Source organism: Sciurus vulgaris, assembly GCF_902686455.1.
Source record: "Sciurus vulgaris genome assembly, chromosome: 3".
Taxonomy (NCBI): domain Eukaryota; kingdom Metazoa; phylum Chordata; class Mammalia; order Rodentia; family Sciuridae; genus Sciurus; species Sciurus vulgaris.
This window is the reverse complement of record NC_136463.1, coordinates 36,168,303-36,195,229: the sequence shown is the minus strand read 5'-3', so window position 1 is coordinate 36,195,229 and position 26,927 is coordinate 36,168,303. Positions and strand designations below refer to the sequence as shown.

Genomic DNA, 26,927 nt, shown 5'->3' with positions numbered 1-26,927 from the left:
GGGAAAATTTCAGCAAAGGCAATGGATATAAAACAGCACGGTCTTTTAAAAATTATTTTTAAGAATAAAGTTAGTGTCATGCACAGTGGTACATATTTATAATCCCAGTGGCTCAGGAGGCTGAGGCAGGAAGATTTAAGTTCAAAGTCAGTCTCAGCAACTTAGTGAGGCCCTAAGCAACTTAGGGAGACCCTTTACTCAAAATTAAAAAAAAAAAAAAAAAGGGGGACTGGGAATGTGATGTGGCTCAGTGGTTGAGCACCCTTGGGTTCAATCCCTGGTACCAAAAAAAAAAAAAAAAAAAAAAAAAAAATGTATATGTGTGTGTGTGTGTGTATAAATTTAAAACTAAAATTTTTTTCATTAAAAATTTAAAGAGGGCTGGGGATATGGCTCAGTTGGTAGAGTGCCTGCCTTGCAAGCACAACGCCCTGGGTTCAAGCCCCAGCACCGAAAAAAAAAAAATTAAAGAAAATCAAGAGTTGTCAAACGAATTGTTATAGATCTACTACAATCAATTTGTATATACTGGTGTGCATATACTCAACAAAATACTGCTGTGTGCTTCGCTTCTATTAAATTTCTCATCACAGAATGTTTACCTAGTGGAGTATGAATTCCTAGTGGTTATGATCCTTTTTCTTACTTATTTTACCTTAGGTCACAGACAGGAAAAATTAATTTTGTCCCAGAGTGGTAATGGGATTGATATGCTTTTACAAAAAAGCCAACATTATGGCTAATCCAATTAGTTGATATGAAACCCAATTCATATTTTAGAATCTAGTTGCATCAGAAATAATAGTATTTATAGACATCCCAAACACAATCCCAAAAGTTCAATATTCATTTGTAGGTAAAGTTGGTAAAGGTACACCCTTTCTTACAAAGAAAAGAGAATCTCTGGCTCAAAGAGAGAAGCAAAGGTTCAATAAATAGGAATGGAAAAAGTGTGAAATTCAATACTGCTGTGTCAAGAATAAAAAAATTGGAAAAGGGAAAGGGTGCTAGAGTCTAGAAGTTAAGCACATTAGTGCAAGAAATGAATTATTAATTGAATGCTCGATTTAATTAATTTAGTCAGCAAATACAATGTTGGGAGAACAGCAACAACAAACTCAGACCAGAAAAAAAAAATTCCTTTCCTTTTGGATCTTACATAAAATATTCTTACTGAAATTCATGGATGTCAATGATCACTTGATATCATTTTTGTTTGCAATATGCACATATTTTAAGATAGAAAAATGTGAGGTATAAAAATGGAAATAAATTGTTATAATATTGAGGTCTTACTAGTAAAAAATGAATTATATAGACCTTTTTAAAAATATAAAGGTGAAAGTGCTTTTCAACACATGGACCAAATTCTAACAAATTTGCTAGTTCTTTGAAAGTCATTAACTTTAAAGAATGAAAAATGTAAATATTAACATACCACTCTTTTGTTATAATTCATTTTAATTTGTATTTTGGTAAACCTATATTACAAATAATTGCTTAGTTTATGGTTATGCTTTATCTCCAAATTGTTATTAAGGATGGTGCAAAATAAGCTTTTATAGTTCCTACTTCCTCCTGCTTTAGCTAATAATTTAGCTCCAAAACAATACAATAAAATCCTGGTTGCTAAGTCAGGTTACTTGGGTCCTTTTACAATGGATAAAAAAGTTTAATGTTCAAATGGATTGCCAACATTTAAATATAAACATAGTATCATCAGTTGGGAAAAAAAGGGAAATATACCAAGACAATACTCCATCCCAAGTAACATCAAAGCAGTGCTTAATAAACTGTTAAAACTTTTCAATTATATATAAATCATATATTAACAATGATGGTACCTAGTTCACATAAATATGCCACTTGTACAATATGGTATTTTATAATAGCAAGGAGCCAGATTACTTTAATATTCAGTTCTGTAAAAATAAATAAATATGTACATATATTATTGCTCGGGTTGAACCCAGGGCCTCACACATGCTAAGCATGTGTCCTACCGTTAAGCTACGCCTCCAGCTCCAAGATATGTAAATACTGATATAGAATATTTTAAAGTGAAATCATTAAATTTTTGGGAAAATCAAAATTATATAAATTCCTTAAGAAAGGAAGACTAAGCCAAAAAAAAAAAAAAAAAAAGTACTATAAAAAGAAGCACTAAAAAAACCTCCCCAATTATAAATTGTTAACCAGTGATTCTTTTAATCAGTACTTACCATTAGCTTTTTAAAGTTTAATTTCTGGGAACAGTAAGTTTCATATGGCTTTTGTTTTCTTTTCAATACATTGAAACTTGTTTATTACAGAGTGAAATTTGGTATAAGATGGGTTATTTTGGCCTTAGCCCAAGAGGTTTAGTTACTGAAAGCACCTCATTATAAGGTGGTCTTACCAATAAGGTGATCCACTGGCCCAGATCCCATGGATATTATAACAAGGCTCCATTGTGGAGTACAGGAAGTCAGGCAGCTAATGGTTCCATCAAATGAAACCTTATGAACAAAAATTTTTTTTTTTTTTGAGACATGAAAATCTTTTAGGGCTAGGGAATCATAAGCCTTGGTCACTTTTCTAAATTTCCATTTCCTGAAGTGATGTTCTTTATGTTTCATAGCTGCACAGATATTTCACATTAAGGTTTTAGCTTCCTTAGACATCAATTGCCTGATGTGGTCTTAAATTTTTTTTGATTACAAAAAATTTCATTATTAATACTATCTTTACAAATGATTGACATCATTTTGTTTGGAAAAAGAAATATAACAAGAATTTATAAAAGTTGAAGTAAACTCTTATGTGGTGCACTGAGAAATATGAGATTAAAAAGAGTGTAAATGAGAATAGCTGTGTGGTAATCAAATATAAAAAGAATGGCATCACTTACAGATGACTACAATAACCAGTCTTCCAAGTGATTTTACAACAATCACTTTGATTTCATGAAGAAGTTTTATGAGCAGTTCTAAAGAATTAAATATTTTGAGTGTGTTTTATTATAGAAAAATAATAACATGACAAAGTCCCATTGCAGAAAAATAATATGGGAATATTCTTTTTTTAAAATTAATGTTTTGAATAGAAAGATCATAAGAATAAACAAAGCCTTAAGTGAACATAGAAGCAACGCCAAACTTAAAACCATGTAAAAATAAAATGCATAGTAGGAGCATAGTAAGAATTCTCATAAATTTTCAACACAATTCTATGCAGTTTTAAATGATTCATCTAAAATCAGGTCATGAAATATCTACTCTTTTACATTGTAACTTTCTTCCTTAAATAAAGCCCTTACTGCAACTGGTTTGCATGGTTTTCATGGTTCATGACCTGTATGCTAAATATATTTTTAGCCCTTGAATAAATTCAATATTATTTTATATGCATTGAATATGTAAGACAAATTATCTGATAAAACAATTTCTAACATATACCTCAAAAAGCTTAAAAAATAAACCAAATAATTTTTCCTTTTCCTATAGAACAGTTCTTCATTGTCAGATGATCTATATTATATCCATTAATCTACAGTTAGGAAAAGCATTATATAAAGCAAGAGTGTATACCACATACATGATTGATTACTTACTAATAATTAACTGCTAACTAATAATTAATTGGTGGCCTGCCAAGTACTTGTAAATGCTTTTATATGTTTTAACATAACAATGACATAAACCTCTTTTAAAAAAATGTGTTATAAGTAATAAAAATAGTCTGTCTTCTATTCTACAATGGCCAGTAGTTTACATAGATAAAATTAATTCTATGCAAGACATGGTACTGCCAATATGACTTAGCAAATTAAAGCCTGGGCAAGGAATAGAGTCCAAGTCTCTTATCTTCCACTTGGTACTCTTTCCACTACCATATTACCCTTATCTGTAGTTTAAGATCAATACCATAGGGGAGTAATGGTTTCACTCTTTTAAAACAATGTAGAAATTATGTTCTAATCTAGTGTTTGGTACTTACTACCTACTGAACAACTAAGAAAAATATATAATACTAGGAATCTAGTATCAGGATCTAATATATCCCAATCTAGAGGTAAATTCTTTAACTGACAAACTGTCAATTTAAATTTATCTTAACTGTTCTTAGGGTTGCAATATTCAATGTTATAAAAGCAGATGAACTGTATTAAATAAAAAGTTATAAAAATGAAAGCAAAATGTGTGTATATGTAGTTATTTATTTCTCTAAATGAATGTAAAAAATGTCTGACTACTAGGAATTCTGACTTAATAACATGCTCTATGTACTACTTGCACAACTCATAAAATTTCAGTTTAGGCTGGGAATGTAGAGGGCTTGCTTAGCATATGCAAGGCCCTGTGTTCTATCACCAGGAGCAAACAAAACAATTTCAATTCAAGTCACTCACAAGAAGTCTAAATTGCCCACTGACTAACAGATATTTCTTAGAAAAAGATCAGTGGATATATTTTTGGAATGAGTCAGAAATGAGCATTCCCCCCACTTTTGTGGTACTGAGGATTGAACTCAGGGTCACTCTACCACCAAGTTTCATCCCTAGTCCCCTCTCCACCCTTTCTGGGACAGGTCTTGCTAAGTTGACAAAGCTGGCTTTGAACTTGCGATCCTTCTGCCTTAACCTCCTAAATAGCTTGGATTACAGGCATGTACCACCATGCCTGTCAAGAAGAGCATCTTTTATAACCGTTTTGATCAGATATACAACTTCATTCACTAAAGCATAAACACACTCAAAATTTACAGAAAGGATTAGTGTCCTCAAGGGAAACATATTTCAACTGTAGTATATATATGGGTTTGCTTATTTATATCTTGTTTTCTATCTTTATAAAAGTTGCATAATTAAAGTTATACTAGAACATACTACTCCTCCCACCTCAGAGCTAGGGATCTTATATCACTTTTCCCTACAATGATTGTGAAGTTAAATAATTAAGAATCAAACATGTGGAATATTTCATTTGGTCTTTTATAACTTGATAGAATTTTGTTTATGATGTTTGATTTTAGTTTTATCAAATGAAAGGTAAGACAATGTCAATTGAGAATGCATATTACAGATTAAAAGACTGGGTATGAATAATAATGGGGGAGGTAAGGGAAGATGAAGAATTAAAAAAAAAAAAGAACGCATATTGTTGCTAGGTGCAATGGTACACACCTGTAATCTCAGCTACTTGGGAGGCTGAGGCAGGAGGATCACAAGTTGGAGGTCAGCATGGGCAACCTAGCAAGACTAGGTCTGAAAATAAAGTTAAAAAGGGCTAGGGATGTAGATAGCCCTGTAGTAGAGGTTCCTAGTTTCAATCGCCAGTACTGGTGATAGAGAAAGCATGTTGTTTCCTTCCTTAATTTTTCTGACTTGGCAGTTTAGTAAGGGAATATATTTTTCAAGACAAATTTTGATATCTAAGAAAAAGTTCAGACCAATTGGAAGTAGAATCTATAGTGAAATATAGCTGAGATATAATTCAACTGCTACTAATCTTTATGTATCAGTGTGAAAACAAATGAAGGGGACTACAAAATACAAACAATGTGAAATTGAAGGTGCCCTAGGAAACTGTATCTTTCAGATTGATTAATTTTAAATTACATTTAGCTAAGTAAGACTTATTTGAGGAATAAATTTTGTATGAATCACTTTATCAAAATTTGAGAATAGTAAAACTTACATTTCCGAACATAAAATAGATTTAAAACTCTCATGACAATGAATGGAAGTGGAAAAACCTAAAAAATTTAAAGCAAGACCATTTACCCTATGTATAAATTACTCATTACAACAGGATTTAACAAAACATGACAGCATATTTTTATAGCTTACCGAGAAGTATTATTACTTAACATAAGAGAATATGCCTATTACTTAAAGTTCTTTTTATCTATTTTACGAGTTTTTCCCAGCTCCAATTCACGTATACAGGTTTTTACATTATCATCCATGTCATCAATTTAATTCTCTACAATATGTGTAATTCTATTGAACTTTGTTTCTATGTAGTCCTCAGCTTTCTCATCTCTGACTGAATTCACTTCTTTGATAGTTCTAATTTCAAAAAAGTCTTCAGTTAAAATGCAGTTTGAATTATTACTGAATCCATCAGTTTTAATTAGCTTATTTTCTTTCTTCTTCATCTGTTTCTACAGAATCATAAAGTTCAGGTGTAAAATAGATAGACTCATCTTCTACTTCTGTTTCAAAAGTTGTATTTAAACTGGAATGTTTAGTTTCTTTACTTATTTGAGACAGTTCAAAATCTGGAGCTGGGGCTTCTTCAAAGCAGATCAATTGTTTTGAATGATCTTTCTTAGAAAGAGTAGTATCAAGCTTTACTGATGAAATAATGTTTTCTGACTGAGGGCACAGCCCAAATGACGTGTTTACTGTTATATTTGAGAAGTCACATTTATCGGGGAGTGGCAAAGCAGTTTTACTTTCCTTTTTTTCTCCTTTGAAAGTGGGAGAACTAGAGGCACAATTCTCTGATGTACTGAACTGGGGTTTAACAGTCTGCATCTTGCCAGTAAAGTACTGTCCTAAAGAATTAAAGCTAGACCAGTTAACTTCCTTTGTTTGTTTGCTGAAAGTTGGGCTTGAGGATCTGGAAATCACAATTTTTTCTGCTTTCACTGCTTGGACAGACTCTTCCAAAAATGCGGGATCATCTAGAAATACAAAAATTTAAAAACTTTAACTTTCTGCTCCTAGCTAACATAATAATTGTTAAAAGTATTTCTTAAATTAGGAATGTTTAAACAACTATATAGAATACATAATTTAGAGCCCATGATCAGTAATACTATACTTTCATCTTGGAACTTAAAGAAGAGAATTTTAACTCTGAGAGGAATATCAGATCTCATTGTTTCCTAGCCCAAGTTATAATGCTGTCTGCTAAACTATCAAACAGGGACCTCACCAGGGACCTCAATACTGGATGAGCAAAAGAGGGGTAAAGAGGAAAGGAAGAGGGCTCAGTAATGGAGGGAACAAGCTATAAAAATTTGCCTTGAAAATTCACTAACCAGTGATTGAGAAAAACTGCCCTGGATTAATTCCTTATATAACAAATAAGGAAACTAACAAGCACAAGACTATTATTATTTGCTCAAAGTTATAAAAATGGTTGGTAGTTAAAACCAGTACTAGACCCTAGGTTTCCTGATTACCAGTACAATAATCTTGAATTCATTCTGACATTTATTTAGAAGTATATACCATAAAATAAATGTTTAAAAGTGCATATGTTAAGTTACAATGCTGTATGAATAAAAAACTTAAATTTATATCCAATAACCAGAATTGCCAAACTTTTTCTATTAACAGGCCAGATAGCAAATATTTTAGGCTTTGCAGGTTACACTGTTCCAATTACTCAATTGTGCTACTCTAGTGCAATACGTACAGCTATTCAATTTTGCTGTTGTTTGCAATATGTAAATGAATGGGTGTGACTGAGTTCTGTTAAACTGATTTACAAAAACACAGTAGGTTGAATTTGGTCCACCCACCACTGTTTACTAATCTCTGATACAGACCATTATTTCTAATATACTCTAAAGTATTTATTTTTATCATATGGAATAAAACAAGGAGGTTCATATAAGAAGCATCTCCAAATTAGACCAATTTTACATAACCTTTATAAAAATAACACCTATCTTCTGTACAATACTTTCCAATGCTGTGATAAATATCTTATTTGACCTTTATAACCCAACCTGGAGGGGCAGCTAGGTAGTATATATTTTTTCTTTTATAACTCCAAAAGGTTAAGTGGCTTACTAATGATCACAAAACTAGTAAGAAGCAAAGTTAGATAACAGAAAAGCAAAAAGCATGGTCTGGTGCCCTGACAAAGGTCTTTCCCCGAGTCTAGTCCACTGTATTGTCTCACTATTTTATGATAACAATTTCTATTATAAATCCACATATTTAGGAAAATAAATCTATCCCAAAATAAATATCATTTCTCTATCATGAAAGACTTCTTTATCAAATATAAATGGGCAGAACTTTTCATACTTTTCTCTTTTCTGGAGATGATGTCGCTTGATAGAGATGGGTTTTTAGCAATCATTTTAGGACACTGTAGTTCTTGGTCACTCATTTCTGCTTCACCTTTTGTAGAATTTTCTGGTGGTAGATAACTTGATGTATCCAGTAAATAAGTAGGGCTATCATTCTCTAAACAGACCTCTTCGAGAGTAGATTCACTGTCTGGTATATACCTTCGGTCCTTTTTGGATATTTCAATGACTTTTTGGTGCTTTTTGGAAAATTCAGCCAAGGATTCCAGTGCACTTTCAAAAGTTGAATGGTGCTTAATCTGCTGCCTTACCCATTTAGAAAGTCCTAAAGAAAAAGTAAACCCGGGGGGGGTATGTGTAAGATATTATGTATTAATATAAAACTTAACTTTTTCTAATGAAGTAAACTAATTTGCATTTTAATGTTCATACTGATTTTCAGTATTTTTCCCTACAATTTTACTTAATATGTACAATATGCACATGACTTAAATGGGGTTATATCTTGGAAAACCCACCATTAAGCTGAAGCTACTGTAAATCGAAGCAGCACTTCATGCACCTAACCTATCCAACATCACAGCTGAGCAACAGAGTATGTACTATGGAGTACCAGTTGTTTACCAGCATGGTCACTCTGGCTAACTAGGAGCTGCAGCTCACTGCTACTGCCCAGCTTCACAAGGAGAATTATACCATGTATCATTTGTTAGAAAAAGATCAAAATTCAAAAGTAAAGATGGTTTCTGCTGAATGTACATCTCTTTTGCTACCGTGAAGTTGAAAAATCTTAAGTGGTACCATGTTGTTAGGATATGTCCTTATTCCCTTGTTTGAGAATATTTTTGGATATATCATTGACTTTTTGGTACTTTTTGGAAAATTCAGCCAAGGATTCCAGTGCACTGGAATAAGGTAAATTTAATCACATCTAGGGAATAAAGCAAATTTAATCACATCATAATTCCTCCCAAAAAAATGCCTTCTTTTCTCACAGGGAACCTAGAAGTTGTAAACAATACAATCCTCCATTCCAACATTCTAAATGCTCCATTTCTAAAAATAAATTAGTAATTCTAATCTGAAAGGTTTTCTTGATTCCCTCCTTCACCAATTCCAAATATGTCTTAAACTATTGTAGAGGTGAAAGAAATAATTCTCTTATGGGCAAGTCAAATCTAATCTGAATTTTTATTAAATAATTTTAAAAATATATAAATAATCAATGTACAGGATATGATTTGACCTGTGACTTATGAAAACTACATAAAAATTAATCATATTCAGAGTATAAAGTGTTTTGTAATATGGCTTACTTCATAATAAAACAAAAATAATCTGGATTTTTATAAAAGAAATATTCCCTGGCTAATGTTACTAAAACTAGCATCTTGGAGCAATTAGTTTTAAAAGTCACTATGGTATTAATAAGTTCAGAGAAAGATAAAACAGGGCTTCAAGTAACCTGAATTATTATACTTCCATTTCAAAAACATTCCTTTAATTTTTTTTTAAATGGGAGCTTTTCTGTCAACTATTTGTGCAAATTGAATTTAAACAAAACGTAGTCATCAAAATGAATTTGTGTGGTGTTGTTCTAATATTACCAGGAAAACATTTTACAATTTATGTCAGAAAAAGAAAATAAAAACCATCCAGAAATAACAGGAAATAGATAATTCTAAGAATCTTGAAACAATTCTGAACTATGAAGTAAAAGTTTAGGTTCTAGATTTTAAAATTAAAAAAAAAAATTAAACAAGTACTTTCCCCACATTTCTTTGTTTGCCTGGGAAAGATGATTAGAACAAATAAAAATGAAATTCTCCAAAATTAAAAATTTTAGCATTATATAGTTGTCTCTTCATTTTGACCTTTTTGCAATCAAAGAAAGCCTTTTCAGTATAAGATGACATTACTTGCTACTGAAAACTTGAAAGGATCTGAGCTCCACCTGCTGACTAACACCAGGACTTAGCACCTTTACTTTTGGTTACTATTTAATCTAAACTACTGCTTGTTTTATATGGAAAGAAAGTCAAGAAAAGAAAAACTAAGAAAGCAGTATTTTCTACTTTAATCTTGATTACTTTTTAATATCAAGTAAAATTATGGTAGTTAGACTCTAAGATGGAAGAGTTAAAGACCATGCCCACAGACAGGTAATATGAAACAAAATAAGAATTTAGCATGTCTTTATTATGGCATATTGAAATTTTTAGCATAAAGATGCAAGTATACCCCACAACTCTTTGAAAATGAGTGAATTCCTAATATTAGCTTCTGAAGCAGGATGTCATTGCTGTATTAATACCAGAGGCATATATTTATCGATTTGGGTGGGAACAAATGACCCTCTACTTGATCTTGTCCCATTCAGTGGTGCTTTATTTCCTTCCAGAAATTTGACTAACATAAATTTGAAAACAACTGAAGCATCTCTAAAGCAGCAAATAAACAACAAATTTTAATATAACCCAAAATAAAAGAGAAATGTAAATAGTCAAAAGCAACACACTTGCTTATCTAAATGCAAAAACAGTATTTCTTGGAAAATTCATTTCTGTGGAAGAGCTTTTACTCTGACAATGGTAAATAAAGCATATTATAAAAAATGCAAATTACTGAATTATATCTCATCTTCTATGAAAGTGAAGAATCCTAGTTGATTTAATCTTTGTTGGTAACTAAAATTCTCGTTTACATAGAATTTTTATAAACATATGAGAATTAGAAGATTAGACTTCCAGTCAGTGGGAATTGTCCATGTTTGATCTAATAATTCAAATTTTCTGTTCAATTCTTTGTCTTTTAAAATGCAAGCCATTAAATACGAAAAGACTTTAAGACAGTAGAATAGGAAGCCTCAGACCCACCTTCCTTCTATGGAGACATGGATTCAACAATACATGCCTCAAATCCCTTTATGAGATATCCAGAAACCAGTTAAGAAGCTCCTGAACCTAGGTTAGTGCAAAACCAGCTGCATCAAAGCAAGTAGGAAAATTTGTGGCACCTTCTCACCACAGTCTTTCTCTTGGAACAGTGCCACATGACTGGGAGTAAAAGTCCCAGTTCCTGCTTCTCCCTGGAGAGAAAGAAGACTGTCCAAAGTTCTGACTTTTCAGTTTGGCTGCGTGGACTTGCCTCTGTCTTGCTTGTCTTGAAGTGCTGACATGATCTAGCATATTCTACATGCCTGGGAACTACTGAGAACAAAAGAACTGGGCAGTATAATGCTGCTCCAGGGGAACCATGATACAGGAGATAGAGGTTAATGTAGCTCAGTTGCCACTTCAGAGAGAAAGAGAAAATGAGTGTGTGTCCAAGGTTTTGGCTTTTCCATAAGCTGCCCAGGGATTGGTTTCTGTCTCACTTTGCCATGGAGCACTGTCAGAAGCTGGCATACTTTACATGCCTGGGGCCATGGAGAACAAAAGAGCTGGGCAGCCTGCTGATGTTTAAGAGGTCCCACAATACAAGAGATTACGATTATATCCAAAAGAAGAGAAAAGGGAAATTGACAAATTCTTCTAATTAGGAATGTACGCACACAAGTCCTGAGAAGACAGATCCACAGAAAAGATTTGAAAAGCTCCCAGAATGCCTAGTAGACCTGAAGAGTAAAGGTCTTTTCCTGTGCAAAGCTGTCTGTCCTTTCAAATGTGTGAATGCAATTACAAAGCTATAAGAACACAAAGAGTAAAACAGCCCCATCCAAGAACCACACAAATCTTTAGAAACTAACTCTAAAGGAATAAAGGTACATGAATCATTTGACAAATGACTTAAAATAACTGTCAAAAGGGTGCTTATGAACTCAGAAAAATGACACAGGAGAGAGAGAGGGGAAGAGAGAGAAGTGGGAGAGAAAATGAACATGTATTAAGGAACAGATAAAGAATACAAAAAAACAAAAACAAAAACAACAAACCTGAAGGATACCATCAAGCAGAACAATATATATAATCTAGAAATCCTAGGAAGTAGAAAAAGAGCAGACAGCTTATTTACAGAAATAAAGATCCAAACCATCCCAAAACCAAGGGAAAGACCGACATCCAGATCCAAGAAACCCAACAAATCCAAACAGGATGAACCTGGAAGTTCAAATTAAGATATATTATAACAAAATTGCCCAAAGGCAAAGAAAAAAGAATTTTTAAAAGCAGGAAGAAAAAAAAAAAAAAATTGATCACATACAAGCGAACTTCCGTAAGACTATAAATAGATTTCTTAAAAGAACCTCACAAGTCAGAATGGAGTGGGATGAAAGAAAAGAAAAACAAAAGTAAATAACTGCTAGTCAAGAGAACTAGGCAGGTGGGCACAGTGGTGTACACCTGTAATCCCAGTGGATAAGGAGGCTAAGGCAGAAGGATTTCACGTTCAAAGTCAGCCTCAGCAAAAGCAAGGCATTCAACAACAAGTGAGGACTGTCTCTAAATAAAAATACAAAAAAAGGGCTGGGGATGTGGCTCAGTGGTTGAGTGCCCGAGTTCAATCCCTGGTACCAATTAAAAGAAAAAAAATTAAAAAGAATACTAGGCAGTCCTGTTGGTTGTGATACTTCCTTTCTCATCACGTACTTTAGTAATTTGAGTTTTCTCTCTTTTCTCTTTGTGGCTAGGGATTTATCAATTTTATTTGTTTTTTTCAAAGAACAAACTTTGTTCAGTTAATTTTTTGAATTGTTTTTTTTTCAATTTCATTGATTTCAGCTTTGATTTTAATTATTTCCTGTCTTCTACTGTTTTTGGTGTTGGTTTATTCTTCTTTTCCTAGGGCTTTAAGATGTAATGTTAGGTCATTAGTTTTTGTCTTTTTATTCTTTTAATGAATGAACACAATGCAATGAACTAAGATTTCATCTCACTCTAGTCAGAATGGCAATCATCAAAAGTATAAGCAACAATAAATGTTGGCGAGGATGTGTGGAAAAAGGTACACTCATACATTGCTGGTGGGAATGCAAATTGGTGCAGCCACTCTGGAAAGCAGTATGGAGATTCCTCAGAAAACTTGGAATGGAACCACCATTTGACCCAGCTATCCCACTCCTCAGTTTATACTCAAAGGACTTAAAATCAGCATACTATAGTGATGCAGCCACATTAATGTTTAGAGCAGCTCAACTCACAATAGCTAAACTATGGAACTAACTTAGGTGCCCTTCAACAGATGAATGGATAAAGAAAAATGTGGTATATATATACACAATGGAATATACTCAGCTGTAAAGTAGAATGAAATTATGGCATTTGCTTGTAAATGGATGGAGCTGGAAAATATCATGCTAAGAGAAATAAGCCAATCCCAAAGAACCAAAGGCTAAATGTTTTTCTCTGATATGTGGATGCTAATTCACAAAAAGAGGTGGGGGTGCTAGCAAAGAATAGGGTTACTTTAGATTAGGTGAAGGGAGGGAAGGAGGTATTGGGGCAAGAAGGATAATAGAATGAATCAGACATTATTACCCTATGTGCATATATGACTATACAACTGGTGGGATTCTACCTCATGTACAATCAGAAGAATGAGAAATTATACTCCATTTATGTATGATGTACCAAAGTGCATTTTACAGTCATGTATAAGTAATTAGAACAAATTTTAAAAAAAGAATACTAGGCAAAACTGTCCATCTAAATGAAGAAGAGATAAAGACTTTCTCAGACAAATAAAAGCTGAGTGGGGCTAGGCATGGTGATGCATGCCTGTAATCCCAGAGGCTTGGGAGGCTGAGGCAGAAGGATTACAAATTCAAAGCCAGTCTCAGCAAAAGCGAGGTGCTAGGAAACTCAGTGAGACCCAGTCTCTAAATAAAATACAAAAAAAAAAAAAAGGGCTGAGGGATGTGACTCAGTGGTTAAGTGTCCCTGGTTCAATTGCTGGTACCAAAAAAAAAAAAAAAAAGTTGAGAGAGTTCTTAACTACTAAACCAGCCTCATAAGAAATGCTAAAGGAAATTTGCTAAACAACCACAAAAAAGCATATGAAAGTGTAGTTTGTTGATAATGTTGTCTATAAGAATGATACATAAATCTCTTACTAGGGTTCAAACCCAACCCAGGGCCGCATGCAAGATGGGCAAGTGCCCTACCATTGATCTATACTACCAGTCCCATAAATCATTTTAAATTTTGGTACAGAATTTAAAAGACAAAAGTATAAAAACTAATTATAAAAATATGTTAACCGTTACACATATAAAAAGGGGGTAATTTGTGACTTAATTATGAAGTGTGGTGAGGGAAAATAAAAGTGTAAACATTTTGTATGCAATTAAAGTTATCAGCTAAAAATAGGTTGTTAAAACTGTAAAATGTTTCATCTAAGACTCATGGTAACCACAAAGAAAATACTTATAGAAGGTACATAAAAGAAAATGAGAAAGAACTCAAAGTATGTCACTTCAAAAGAATCAATGAAATACAAAAGAAGACAGGTAAAGAGGAACAAAAAAGTTATAAATCAGAAAAAGCAATGCACAAATAGCAATAGTAAATTCTTCTCTATCAATAATCATGTCAAATGTAAATGGATTAGCTCCCCGTCTTTCTCTGCTTAGGTTGCTATAACAAAATAGTATAGAGTGGGTGGCCTAAAAATAAAAATCTATCCTTTTCAGTTCTGGAGGCTGGGAAGTCCGAGATTAAGATGCCAGAAGAACTGGTGTCTGATAAGCACTTACTTTGTGGTTCACAGACCTCGGCCACCTTGCTTAATCTCACAAAGAGGAAGTAACTCTCTCATGTGTCTCCTAGAAGGACAACAATTCCATTCAGGAAGGTATTGCCTTCATGAACCAATGACCTCTCAAAGACCCCATGTCCTAATGCCATCACCTTGTGTTTGAGGTTTTCAACCAAATATTGGGTGGACCATACCAAAGCACTATCTAATCAAAAGACATGGAGGGGCTGAATGGATCCAATATATGCTATATATGAGAATCATTTAAGATTTAAAGAAAAAGACAAGCTGAAAGTGAAAGGATGGAAAAGATCTGGGGTGGTTATACTTCTACCAGACAAAATAGACTTTAAATCAGAAACTGTCATAAGAAGGGCTGCAGATGTAGCTAAGTGGAAGAATGCGAGGCCCTGGGTTCAATCTCCAGTATTGCAGGAAAACAAATCTGTCACAAGAGATCACAAAAGACATTATATAATAATAAACATTTTATTTCACTGGGAAGATATGGCAATTATAAACATATATGCACTTCTAGCACCCAAATATCTAAAGAAACTACTGACGACTGAAAGAAGAAATGGCAATAATGGAAGATTTCAATACCCCAAACAGAAAGTCATTAGGTCAATAAGGAAATGAACCACCCAGTCTGTACTGGTTTAAAAACACCATATACCAAATGGATATAACTGACATATATATATATACTTTCACCCAAGAGCAGCAGAATACAAATTTTTCTCAAGCATACATGGAAAATTTCCCAAGAAAGATCACAGGTTTGGTTACAAAATAAATCTTAACAAAGTTTAGAAGACTGAAATTATACCATTTCTTAAAACCACAATAGAATGAAATTAGAATTAAATAGCTGAAGAAAAACTGGATAATTCAAAGTGTGTGAAATTAAAACAATACTCTCTTGAACAACCAATAAATAGGCTAAGGAAGAAAAAAAAGAGATATAAGAAAATATCTTGGGCTAAAGATGAAGCTCAATGGTAGAATGCTTGCCTAGCACGGGTACAATCTCTAGTACCATCAAACGCGCGCACGCGCGCACACACACACACACACACACACACACACACACACACACACACAAAGCAACAACAAAAACAGTACACTAAAATAAGGGATGTACCAAAAGCAGTACTGATAGGAAAGTTTATAGTAATAAACATTTGCATTAAAAAAGATCTCAAATGATCAATGCTATACTTCAAGGAACTAGCAAAAGAATAAATTAAACGCAAAGCTAGCAGAAAGAAGGCAATAATAAAGATCAGAGCAGAAATAAATGGAGAACACAAAAACAACTGAATAAATCAACACTGTTAAACTCCTAGAAGAAAATATAGGGGAATAACTTCATAATACTGGTCTTGGTAAATACCTATTTCATTCTTGGTGTTTATTCAAAAGAATAAAAATATGTCAAAGAGATATCTGTGCTTCTATGGTCACTGCAGTATTGTTCCCAACATCCAATCGTTAGAAACAACCTAAAAGACTACTAAAGGATGAATAAAGAAAATATATGTACATACAATGAAATATTATTCAGTCCTAAAACGGAAGGAAATCTGGTCAGATACTTTGACCAGGATGAATCTTGACATTATGCTAAGAGAAATGAGTCAGTCACAGAACAAATATCGCAGGGTTCAATTTATATGAGATATCTAAAATAACCAAACTCAAAAAAGCTGAAAGTTCAATGGTGGTTGCCAGGGTAGTGGGAAATGGGATACTGCTTTCAGTTAGTATAAAGTTTCAGTTATATGAGATCTAGAGATCTGCTAGTAAGTATTGTACTTATTCTTAACAATATTGCACTGTACAGGCAGATCTCATGTTAAATGTTTTTTACTACAATGAAAAAACAAAGATTGTCAGTAGTTTTTACTCTGAACCCAGTTTAGAATCTTACCAGCTATATAGCGGTTTGGGTTATTCCTGAAACGGTCATCCACTAGAATAAGAGCTCCCCAATCATTTCTGTGTCGAATACACCTACAAAAAATAGGAAGAAAATAAAATACATATAACATGAAAGATTAAATCCAGGTTTCTAGAGGAATTGTCAGAAAACTAAGAAAATCAATGGTGTGTCAATTATACACACTTGTAATCAATTTTTTTATTATGAGAACAGTTATAGAAGCTACCCAATATAATATACCAAAGTAGGTATACAAAAAAAAATTCTCTGGGGCTTGGGATGTAGCTCAGTGGTAGAGTGTTTACTTAGGATATATAAGCTCTGGCTTTGATGACCAGCACTGCAAACAATAAAACTCTACATCAACTACTGAAACTTATATTCAAAAACTTTATATGCATTTTAATTTGAAATCTACAAAACTTTTTCCAATACCTTCCTTCTTAGTCACACAGCCTATTTTTTTTTAACCTTATATATTGTTAACAACTGTAGGTTATATGTGGTTGTTCTTTTTTAGAGTTGGATGAGTTGCTTTTTTAAAAATCATGAATAAGTTTAATTTTGTCAAAAATTGTTCTACATTGCATTTGATGTAACCATGTAATTTTTCTTCTTTCAGCTCTTATATGTTGAATTACAGTCGTCAATTCAAATACTGAACCAGTCTTGACTTCCCTTTTCTATTTTTATTTTTTTTTTTTGGTACCAGGGATTGAACTCAGGGGTGATTAACCACTCAGCCACATCCTCAGCCCTTTTTATTTTTTATTTTGAGACAGGGTTTCACTAGGTTGCATATAGCCTCACTAAGTTACCGAGTCTGGTTCAACACCATGATACTCCTGCCTCAGCCTCCTGAGCCGCTGGGAGTACAAGTGTGTGCCACCGTGCCTGACTTTTTGAGGAACTGACAGTTTTCCAAAGCAGGTGCACAGTTTTACATTACCAGCAAGGTCCCCAAATCTCCATGTCCTCAAAAGATATTATTATACATCTTTAAAAAAATTATATCTACCCTAGGAGGTGTAAAATGATATTTCATTATGATTTGAGTTGTATTTCCCTACTGACCAAAAATATCAGGCATCATTTTATGTGCTTATGGTATTTGTCTATCTCTTTTTGGAAAAAGGTTTTGGAATTATTGGTCCATTTTTAATGGCATATTTAGTCTTTTTAGTGCTAAATAATAAGCATTCTTAAAACATTTTGAATATTAGATCCTGATATATGAGATTTGCAAATATTTTCTCTATATACGTTGTCTTTTCTACTTCTTAATATTGTCCTTTGAACAAAAATTTAAACTTTGACAGAATCTAATATACTCATTTTTTCTTTGGTTGGTTGTACTTCTGAAATCAAATCTAAGAAACTATTTTCGTTCCAAGATCAAGAAAATTTATATCTGTTGTCTTCCTTGTTTTGGTCATGCAGGTTCCTCATATTCTCATAATCACTTTAGCATCAGCATTTCAATTTCTGTCAGAAAGCCAGCTGGGATTTTGACTGGTATTGCATTAAATCTGTCGGTCAATATGGGTAGGGGTGGATATCTTAACAATAGGTCTTTCAGACCAAGAACATGGGATTCTTTTTATTTAGTATAACAAGTTTTTGCATTTTTTTTCTTACAGGTCTCATTTCCTTAAATTTATTCCTAATTATTTTATTGTTTTTGATACTATTTTAATCAAAAATTTCCCGACTTCATCTTTGAATTCTTAGTTGCAAGTGAATAAAATTGCCATTTTTTTATTTTAAACATTCTGAACTTTATTAATGCTTTTTTTAATGGATTCCTTAGGATTTTCTAAGTAGAATATCATGTCATTTGGAAATAAGGATAGTTTTACTTTTTCCTTTCCAATCTGCATATCTTTTATTTTTTTGCCTCACTGGCATGGTTAGAACCCCCCATTCAATACTGAATAGAAGTGGTGAGAGTAGACATTCTTGTCATGATCTTGAACTTAGGGGAAAACTTTCAGGCTTTTATTGTTAAGTATGATGTTAGCTACAGGAGGAAGCGACTTTAAATTCCTACTTTGTTGAGTATTTTTTATCATGAAGATGTGTTGCACACTGTATTATGCTTTCTTTGCATCTTGAAAAGATCAAGTGTTTTGATCTTGTGTTCTACTAATATGGCATATTACCTTGATTTTAGCATGTTGAACCAAACTTGCATGCCTGGAATAAATCTCACTTGGTCATGATGTATAATCCTTTTTAAAAATATATATATTTTTGTTGTTGATGGACCTTTATTTATTTATATGTGGTGCTGAGAATTGAACCCAGTGCCTCACACATGCTAGGCAAGCACTTTACCTACTGAGCCACAACCCCAGCCTGCTGTATAATCCTTTTACAATTCAGTTTTCTAAGTTCTGTTAAGTATTTCTATTTCTATAGTCATAATCAATACTGCTATGTAATTTTCTTGTGAAATCTTGATTTGTTTTGGTATTAGGTAATATTGGCCTCATAGAGTCAGGTGATGCTTCCTCTTCTATTTTTTTTTAGAAGAATTTGTAAAAGATATGTGCTAATTCTTCTTTAAATTTCTATTAGAATTCACCAATGAAGTCATTCAGATCTTGGATTTTCTTTATAAGAAATATTTTGAGTTTAATACTGCCTGTCCATATCTATTGTCAGTTTTTGCCTTGTAAATTTTTTTTTTAATTCAGTTTGGGATGATAGTTTTGTCCAAGATTTTGGATGAGCAGCACTTTAAAACAAATTGGCTTGGTGTTTTTAAGTTAATCATGTGTTTAATAAATATGTGGTTTTTGCATTCAAACTTATCATATAATATATTGTATTTTTTACATTCAAAAAAAAGAAATATTTTGATTACTAATTTTATCTTATAGATCTATTCAGATATTCTACTTAATCTTTTTAAAAAATAGTTTTTACATGTTGACAGACCTCTATTTTATTCATTTATTTATATGTAGTGCTCAGAATTGAACTCAGTGTCTCACACATGCTAGACAAGTGCTATACCACTGAGCCACAACCCCAGCCCCCAGATATTCTATTCATACTTGATTCAGCTTCAGTATTTTGTGTCTTTCTCTGACTTTGTCTATTTAATCTAAGCTATTTAACTTGTCACACAATGTTTAAGGCATTCTTTTATAACTGCTTATATTTATGTGAGGTCAGTAATAATGCCCTCTCTCTCATTTCTAATTTTAACAATCTGACTTCTCTCTGTTTTTTTCCTAGTTATGTTAGATAAAGTCTGTTAATTTTGTTAAACTTTTCAATGAATTAATTTTCCCTTGCTTTGGTATTTTCCTGCTATTTCTTGAATTCTCTATTTCATTTATTTCCTTTCTAATCACTAACATTTCCTTGATCTCCTTGATTTAGATTTAGTTTGCTCTTCCTTTCCTAATTCCTTAATGTAGAAAGTTAGATTAATAATTTCTTCTTATTCTTTTTCTCTCCCTGTCAAGTGCTAGGGATTGAACCCAGGGCCTTGTATATGTAAGGCAAATACTCTACCTCTAAAGCTGTATCTCCAGTCAAAATCTTTTTTTTTAAATACAGGTGTTTGCAGCTATAGCACTCTGTATGTGCACTGCTTTCATTGTGTACCCAAAATTTCGGCAAGCTGTTTTCATTTTTATTTATCATAAAGTATTTTCCAAATTCCCTGTGATTTCTTTTTTGACTCACTATTTAATTGAATTTCCATATATTTGTGAGTTTTCCATTTTTCCTTCTGTTACTGATTTCTAACTTCATTCCACTGTGATCAGAAAAAATACTTTTTATGATTTTGACCTTTTAAAATTTATGGAGCCTTAATTTATGGCCTAACATATCATCTATCCTGAATAATGTACTATGCTTACTTCAGAAGAATGTATATTCTGCTTTTGTGGGGTAGAGTGTGCTAAAAATGTTTCTTAGATTTAAATTGTTGCTTTAAGTCTTGTTAAAGATTCCTATTTTCTGTTGATTTTCCTTCTGGTTGCACTATTGATTATGGAAAATAAAGTCCATTCTGCCAAACGTTGCCTTTTGCAGTGTTTAATCCTTTTATACTTACTGTGATTACTGATGAGGTAGAATTTATGTACCTATTTTATAAAAAAACAAACAAACAAACAAAAAACTCAAGATTAACAGCAGGCTAAATTATCCCGGGAAAGGCCTGATTAAAGTTGACCACTGTCTGGTACTTCATGACTTAGATTTCAGAAGGGATCCCTATAAGTGACTGATATGAGTGTCTCACTGTAACTAACAGTTTGTACAAACACTATGTTGATGCTCAATAATCTATTTTGCTTCTGAGAGTAGACTATGGAGAAAGCACTAAGCAGAAGCTCCCAGTACAAATCCTGAATGCTGAGTTTCTAACTAGTTCCTCTATATTTCACACATATAACACAACTCATTACTGCGGGAATTGTGTCCTGTGTGACTCCACTGGGAGAGGACTTATAAACTTGGTTTCCCCTGGGTTTTGCCTTATGCACTTTTTCTTTTGGCTGATTATGCTTGATATCCTTTTATTATAATAAATTCAAGCCATGTGTACAGCTATTTGCTGAAGCTATCACTGTTCTAAGTGAATCTAGGGAGCCTGAATCACCACAGATTTAAAAAAACAAAACATTTGTATTGTCTTTTGTATTTATTTATTTACCTTTGTGTTATTTATTTCTGCATGTAGATTATGAGTTATTACTTAAAATACTTTTTTTTTGCCTGAAATACACCTTTTAGTATTACTTGTAGGATAAATTTGCTTGAGATTAATTTTGTTTATCTGGGTTGCCTTAATTTTTCCTTCATATTTAGATCTCCAGTCTAACGTTCTACCAGTTAAACTATTTTGGCTAATCTCTTTCCTTCATTTTTCTTTAAAACATTTTTAGTTGCAGATGGACATAATAATTTTGTTATTTATTATTTTTATGTGGTGTTGAGGATAGAACCCAGTGTCTCACATGTGCTAAGGAGGCACTCTACCACTGAACCACAATTTTTTTTGAAGGATAGTCTTACTAGATATAAAATTCTTTGTTCACAGCTTTTTTTTTCATGTTCATCAACTATTTCTTGATTTCCATGACTTCTTTTTTAAAAAAAGTCAGCTGTTAATCTTATCACAGATGCCCTATCCATGACAAGTTTTCTTTTTTAAAAAATATTTTTTTAGTTGTAGATGGATACAATACCTTTATTTAATTTATTTATTTCTTTATGTGGTGCTAAGGATCAAACCCAGTGGCTCATATGTGCTAGGCAAGCACTCTACCACTGAGCTACAACCCCAGCCCCTTATTTTTCTCTTGTTGTATTTTAGATTATCTGGTTTTTGATTCTTTGATTTTTAGTATCTAAGTATGGACTTCCTTGAGTTCATCTACTTGGGAGTTTGATGACCTTCTTGGATATTCAAATGAATGTTTTTAACCAAAAGTTTTCAGCTATAATTTCTACAAATATTCTTTCTGTTCCTTTTTCTCTCTTTCTTCATTTTGGGACTACAATTATGTGTATACTAATATGCTTGATGGGGTTCCACATGTCTTTGGGATTGTTATTCTTTATTCTTTTTCTTTCTTTTCTTGAAAATGGATCTCAATTGATGTTATCTTTAAGTAGCCAAATTCTTTCTTCTGACTGTTGAAATTTGCTAATGAATTTTTCAATTATTGTCCTTTTAAATTCCAGAATTTCTAAAATAAATTGAAATTTGTTTTTATATCTTTATCGATAGTCTCTATTTGGTGAAATGATACATTATTCACATAGTTTCTTTTCTTTATTATTATTATTTTTTTTTGTGGTACTGGGGATCGAACCCAGGGCCTCGTGCTTGCAAGGCCACATAGTTTCTTACAATTCTTTATTCATAGTTCTTGAACACATTTAACTGGCTTTGTCTACTAAGTAAAACGCCTGGGTTTCTGTGGCAGGTAAAAGTCTACTAATTACTTTTTCCCCCAGTTTGTGGAAATAACTTATTCTTTCTTTGCCCATGTCATATTTTTAGTAAACAACAGTACATTTTATATAATATAATGTGGCAACTCTATAAATCGGATTCCTCTCTCCCACAGTTTTTTGTTGCTGTTATTTTTTCTGAGGTAGTATTGGAAAGACTATATTGTTATATGCAGCTGTTGAAGACTACTTAGTTTACTCAGCAGCTAAAGAGCATACAGAGAGTTCTTTACATGTATGGGGCCAATATGTCTCCCATTCTTTACTAAGAAGCTCTGCATATGTTCAGATATGCAACTCTGCCTTAATATGTACTTCCTGTTTCAACAGATCAATGAGAGTTTAGGGTCTCCTCAGGTCTACTGAGCATGCACAGATCCCTAGTCAAGTGCATAGTCCTACACATATGTGTAGCCTAGTGAAGTCCCAGGAATATATGAGAACTTTATTTTTTTATTTTTTTTATTTTTTTGGTGCTGGGGATTGAACCCAAGCACTCTACCAACTGAAATGGTGGGATATAGTTCAGAACTTTTAATCTTCTATGTGAGAACTTTTAATCTTCTATTAACATTTCATCAGCTTTTCTCCTTAAAAATTTTAGTTAACCTCTTATTTGACCAAATGTTACTCAGTGCCTCATGCAGCTGGAAGTTAAACAACTGCTTGGGTGGCTCAGAGTTAAGTCAAATAAAGATAATCTTGGACGTGGGGTCTTCCAGGGGTCCACCAAACAAGTCAAATAACACTCTTTAAGAATTCTCTGTGAATGCACTCTAGCCCAATTATATCCCACTCAATAGCTGTTATATTGCTAGATTTTACCAAGACTGTAGGCTGTTGGTTTTTAAGGATATCTGGACAGAGGGGTATGGAAATGAGGTAAGTCAAAATGCTACAGAGCTCAACGTTCTTGAAGGAGATTTCGGTCATTTATCATGAATAAATGCTTCCTGGAATGCTGTAATCTTTGGTTAATATCCAGAATTTTGAAAAAGTTTATTTTTAACTATTTTTATCTATTTTCTCACTGCTTTTAGAATTTTCAGTTTTCTGCTCTACCACTTTTGAAGTTTACACCCAATTTGCTAATACTTTCCCAAAGATATCTTCACCTAAGTTCAGAAGAGATATAGGTCTGTAGTTTTTTTTTCCTATTTCCTTCACATTCCTCCACCTCGTCAGTACTAGAGATTGAACACAGGGTAATTTACCACTGAGATATATCTCCAGTCCTTTTTATTATTTGAGACAGGGTCTCTCTAAGTTTTGCTGATGCTGGTTTTGAACTTGCAATCCTTGTGCACCAGTCTCTTGAGTTGCTGAGATTACAGGCTGAGAGCCACTGCACCTGACCCCCTTTTTTTGTATAATCCTTATCTGGTTTTAGTAGTTGGTTAGTGATGTCCTCAAAAAATGAATTAGAAATGGTTCCATCTTCTATTTCCTAAAATAAATCATGTAGAATTGGTGTTATTTCTTCTTTAACTATTTGGTAATATTTGATAGTGAACCCATCTGGGTGGAGAATTTTTTCAAAAGGCTTTTAACTATGAATTCAATAAATCACTATTGAAGTTACCTATTTCATCTTGGGTAAGTTTTGGAATTTTGTGACTCTTGAGGAATTAGTCCATTTGATCTAAGTTGTCAAATGTATACATATTGAATGGTCCACACTATTCCCACAGCCTTTTCATGCCTGTGGGGTTTGTTGTACCTCTTTTATTCCTGATATCTGTAATTGTGGCTTCTCTCTCTTAATTTTGTTAGAAGCTTATTAATTTTATTGTTCTTTTCAAAGAGGTTGATTTTAGATTCATTGGTTTATAGTTATTTTTATAATTTCTTTTTTTCCATTTGTTTTACATTTATTATTGCTCTTCTTTTTCTAGCATGTTAAGGTAGAAACACAGAATGAATCCAACTCTTTTCTTTTCTAAAATAATAATTTAATGGTATAAATTTCCCTCTGAGCACTGCATTAGCTGCAAACTAAAAGTCTGATATGCTGTATTTTCATTTTTGATCAGTTTGAAATATTTTCTAATTTTCCTTGAGATTTCCTATTTTACTACAGATTATTTAGAAGCATGCTGTTTAATTTCCAAGGGTATAGACATTTATCTGTTAGTGAGTTCTAGTTTAACTGTTTACTAAAAAATTAACCAATTGTTTATTATGGTTAGACAACATACTTAGTAAGAGTTTTTTGGTGATGTGTGTTCCATGTGCATTTGAAATTAGTGTTTATTTTCCTATTGTTGGGTGGAGTGCTCTATTATGTTAATTTGTCCAGTTGATTAATAATATTCAAGTCTTCTATATCATTATTACATCATCTAGTAGTTCTGTTACTAAGAGGAATTTTGAAATCTCCAACTATGATTGTGGATTTATTTCTCTCTTTAGATCAGTCAGTTTTAGTTTCATGTATTTTGAAACTCTGTTTTTAGATACACACTTAGGATTGTTATATCTTATCGGTGACTTTGTTTTCCCTGTCATTTATGGATTCCCAAACTTTGCCACAGCTATAAAAGTTTTTCTCAATAAGGTCAAACCCTCCATGCTCTGGAGTCAATTTATGCTAATAGTCAGGCCTGCTGCACAGCTATCATCTCAGAGCTTCCCTTCCTAATTATTTTGAGAATTCTTTTTGCCTTTCTTTGGAATTGGAACCTGTTCCCTGCATCCTTGATATTGTTCTTCCTGGATATTATTATTATTATTAATTATTATCATCATTATCATCATTATGGTGGTGGTGTTGGGAATTGAACCCAGAGCCGTCAGATTAATTCTTAGAAAAACTTAGAACTTGAGGTACTCTAAAGTGTCAATGAGAGTGCAGTTAAAACCAGGATTATCAGTTGCAGGTAAGTATCTGAAACAGGTAGACAGCTTCCTCTCCCATCCAGATTAACTTATCAAATAAATATTTTGGTAGTATAGCATAGTGTTGAAAATTAATGGAAAGTCAGCATACCACTCTATTTTGGATCTTTTTTTTCTTCTTCTTCTCCCCCTTTCCTGCAGTGCTAGGGTAGGAAAAAAAACTTCTGAAGAGCAAAGAGTCAAACTTTAATGAAGGGCAGAGGACACCACCAAGGAATGCTGCCTGTAGAGTATTATACTCTAAATTTGATTATAGTCACTCATCAAATTGATAGTCAGAAAACAGAACTGTACTCTTACCAGGAGTTGGGGGAGAGGAAAATGAGGAATTATTGCAAGCATTCTACCACTAAGCTACATCCCCAGCCCTTGATTGCTGTTCAAAGTATCCTATTGAGGTATTTATGTTAATAAAACAGTTAAGAGAAAAAAGGCTCTACCTTTTCTTTTTCCATAGTTTTCATGCTGCCTTCTTCAAATAAATTATGCCCACTTGAGAAAAGAGTTTACTTTTAGTAAAGAAAACTAGTGAAAAAACTCACAGTGCAGTTGTAACCTGGTCACAAAACCATCTGGTATGCTTTTGAAGACTGTTTTTATATTTCATAGAGTCATGTTATTCCAAATACTTTAATAGTCCTAAGTGGGCTTAAAAAAAGATAATATTAAAGTAATCAATTGATTTCTGCTTATTTTAGATCGATGTTTATCACTTATAAAAAGAGTACCTCAGAGTAGAAGTACCTTTTCCATCAATTAACATACATTATGAGTCTTATCAAATGATGTGAAATATGTACTTGATCTTTAATTTTTTTTCATTTAAAATTTTTTGTGTGTGTGTGGTATTGGCAACTGAACCCAGAGGTTCACACATGCTAAGGCTCAAACATGCTAGCCAAGAGCCCTACCATCAGATCACTGAGCCCTACCATCACTGAGCCACATCATCAGATCCTTTTTTTTTTAAATTTTGAATTCAAGAGAAATCTATTGAAGTTACCTGTTTCACCTTGGGTAAATTTTGGAATTCTGTGACTCTTGAGGAATTAGTTCATTTAATTTAAGTTGTCAAATGTATACATATTGAATGGTCCACAATATTCCTACAGCCTTTTCATGTCTGTGGGGTTTGTAGTACCATTACCTCTTTTATTCCTGATATTAGTAATTGTGGCTTCTCTCTCTTAAGTCAATTTTCTTAGCAGCTTATTAATTTTATTGTTCCTTTCAAAGAGGCTGTTTTAGATTCATTGGTTTATTTTTATTATTTCTTTTTTTTCCATTTGAATTGCAAATGTCCTGTGTTATGTTTATATAATTTTATTCTCAATCTGATTTTTCACAATTTACTGGTTGA

General features: G+C 32.9%; 1 protein-coding gene across 1 annotated transcript in view; it reads right to left on the bottom strand.

Annotated features, from left to right (window-relative positions):
* Positions 1-1,428: 1,428 nt before the first annotated feature.
* BRIP1 (BRCA1 interacting DNA helicase 1) overlaps positions 1,429-26,927 on the bottom strand; it is a 182,801-nt gene continuing 157,302 nt past the window's right edge. The window contains 4 exon segments of the mRNA XM_079131358.1: positions 1,429-6,132; positions 6,134-6,672; positions 8,033-8,362; positions 16,670-16,752. Of these exon segments, the coding sequence (XP_078987484.1) occupies positions 5,959-6,132; positions 6,134-6,672; positions 8,033-8,362; positions 16,670-16,752 (1,126 nt within the window). The 3' untranslated portion in view covers positions 1,429-5,958.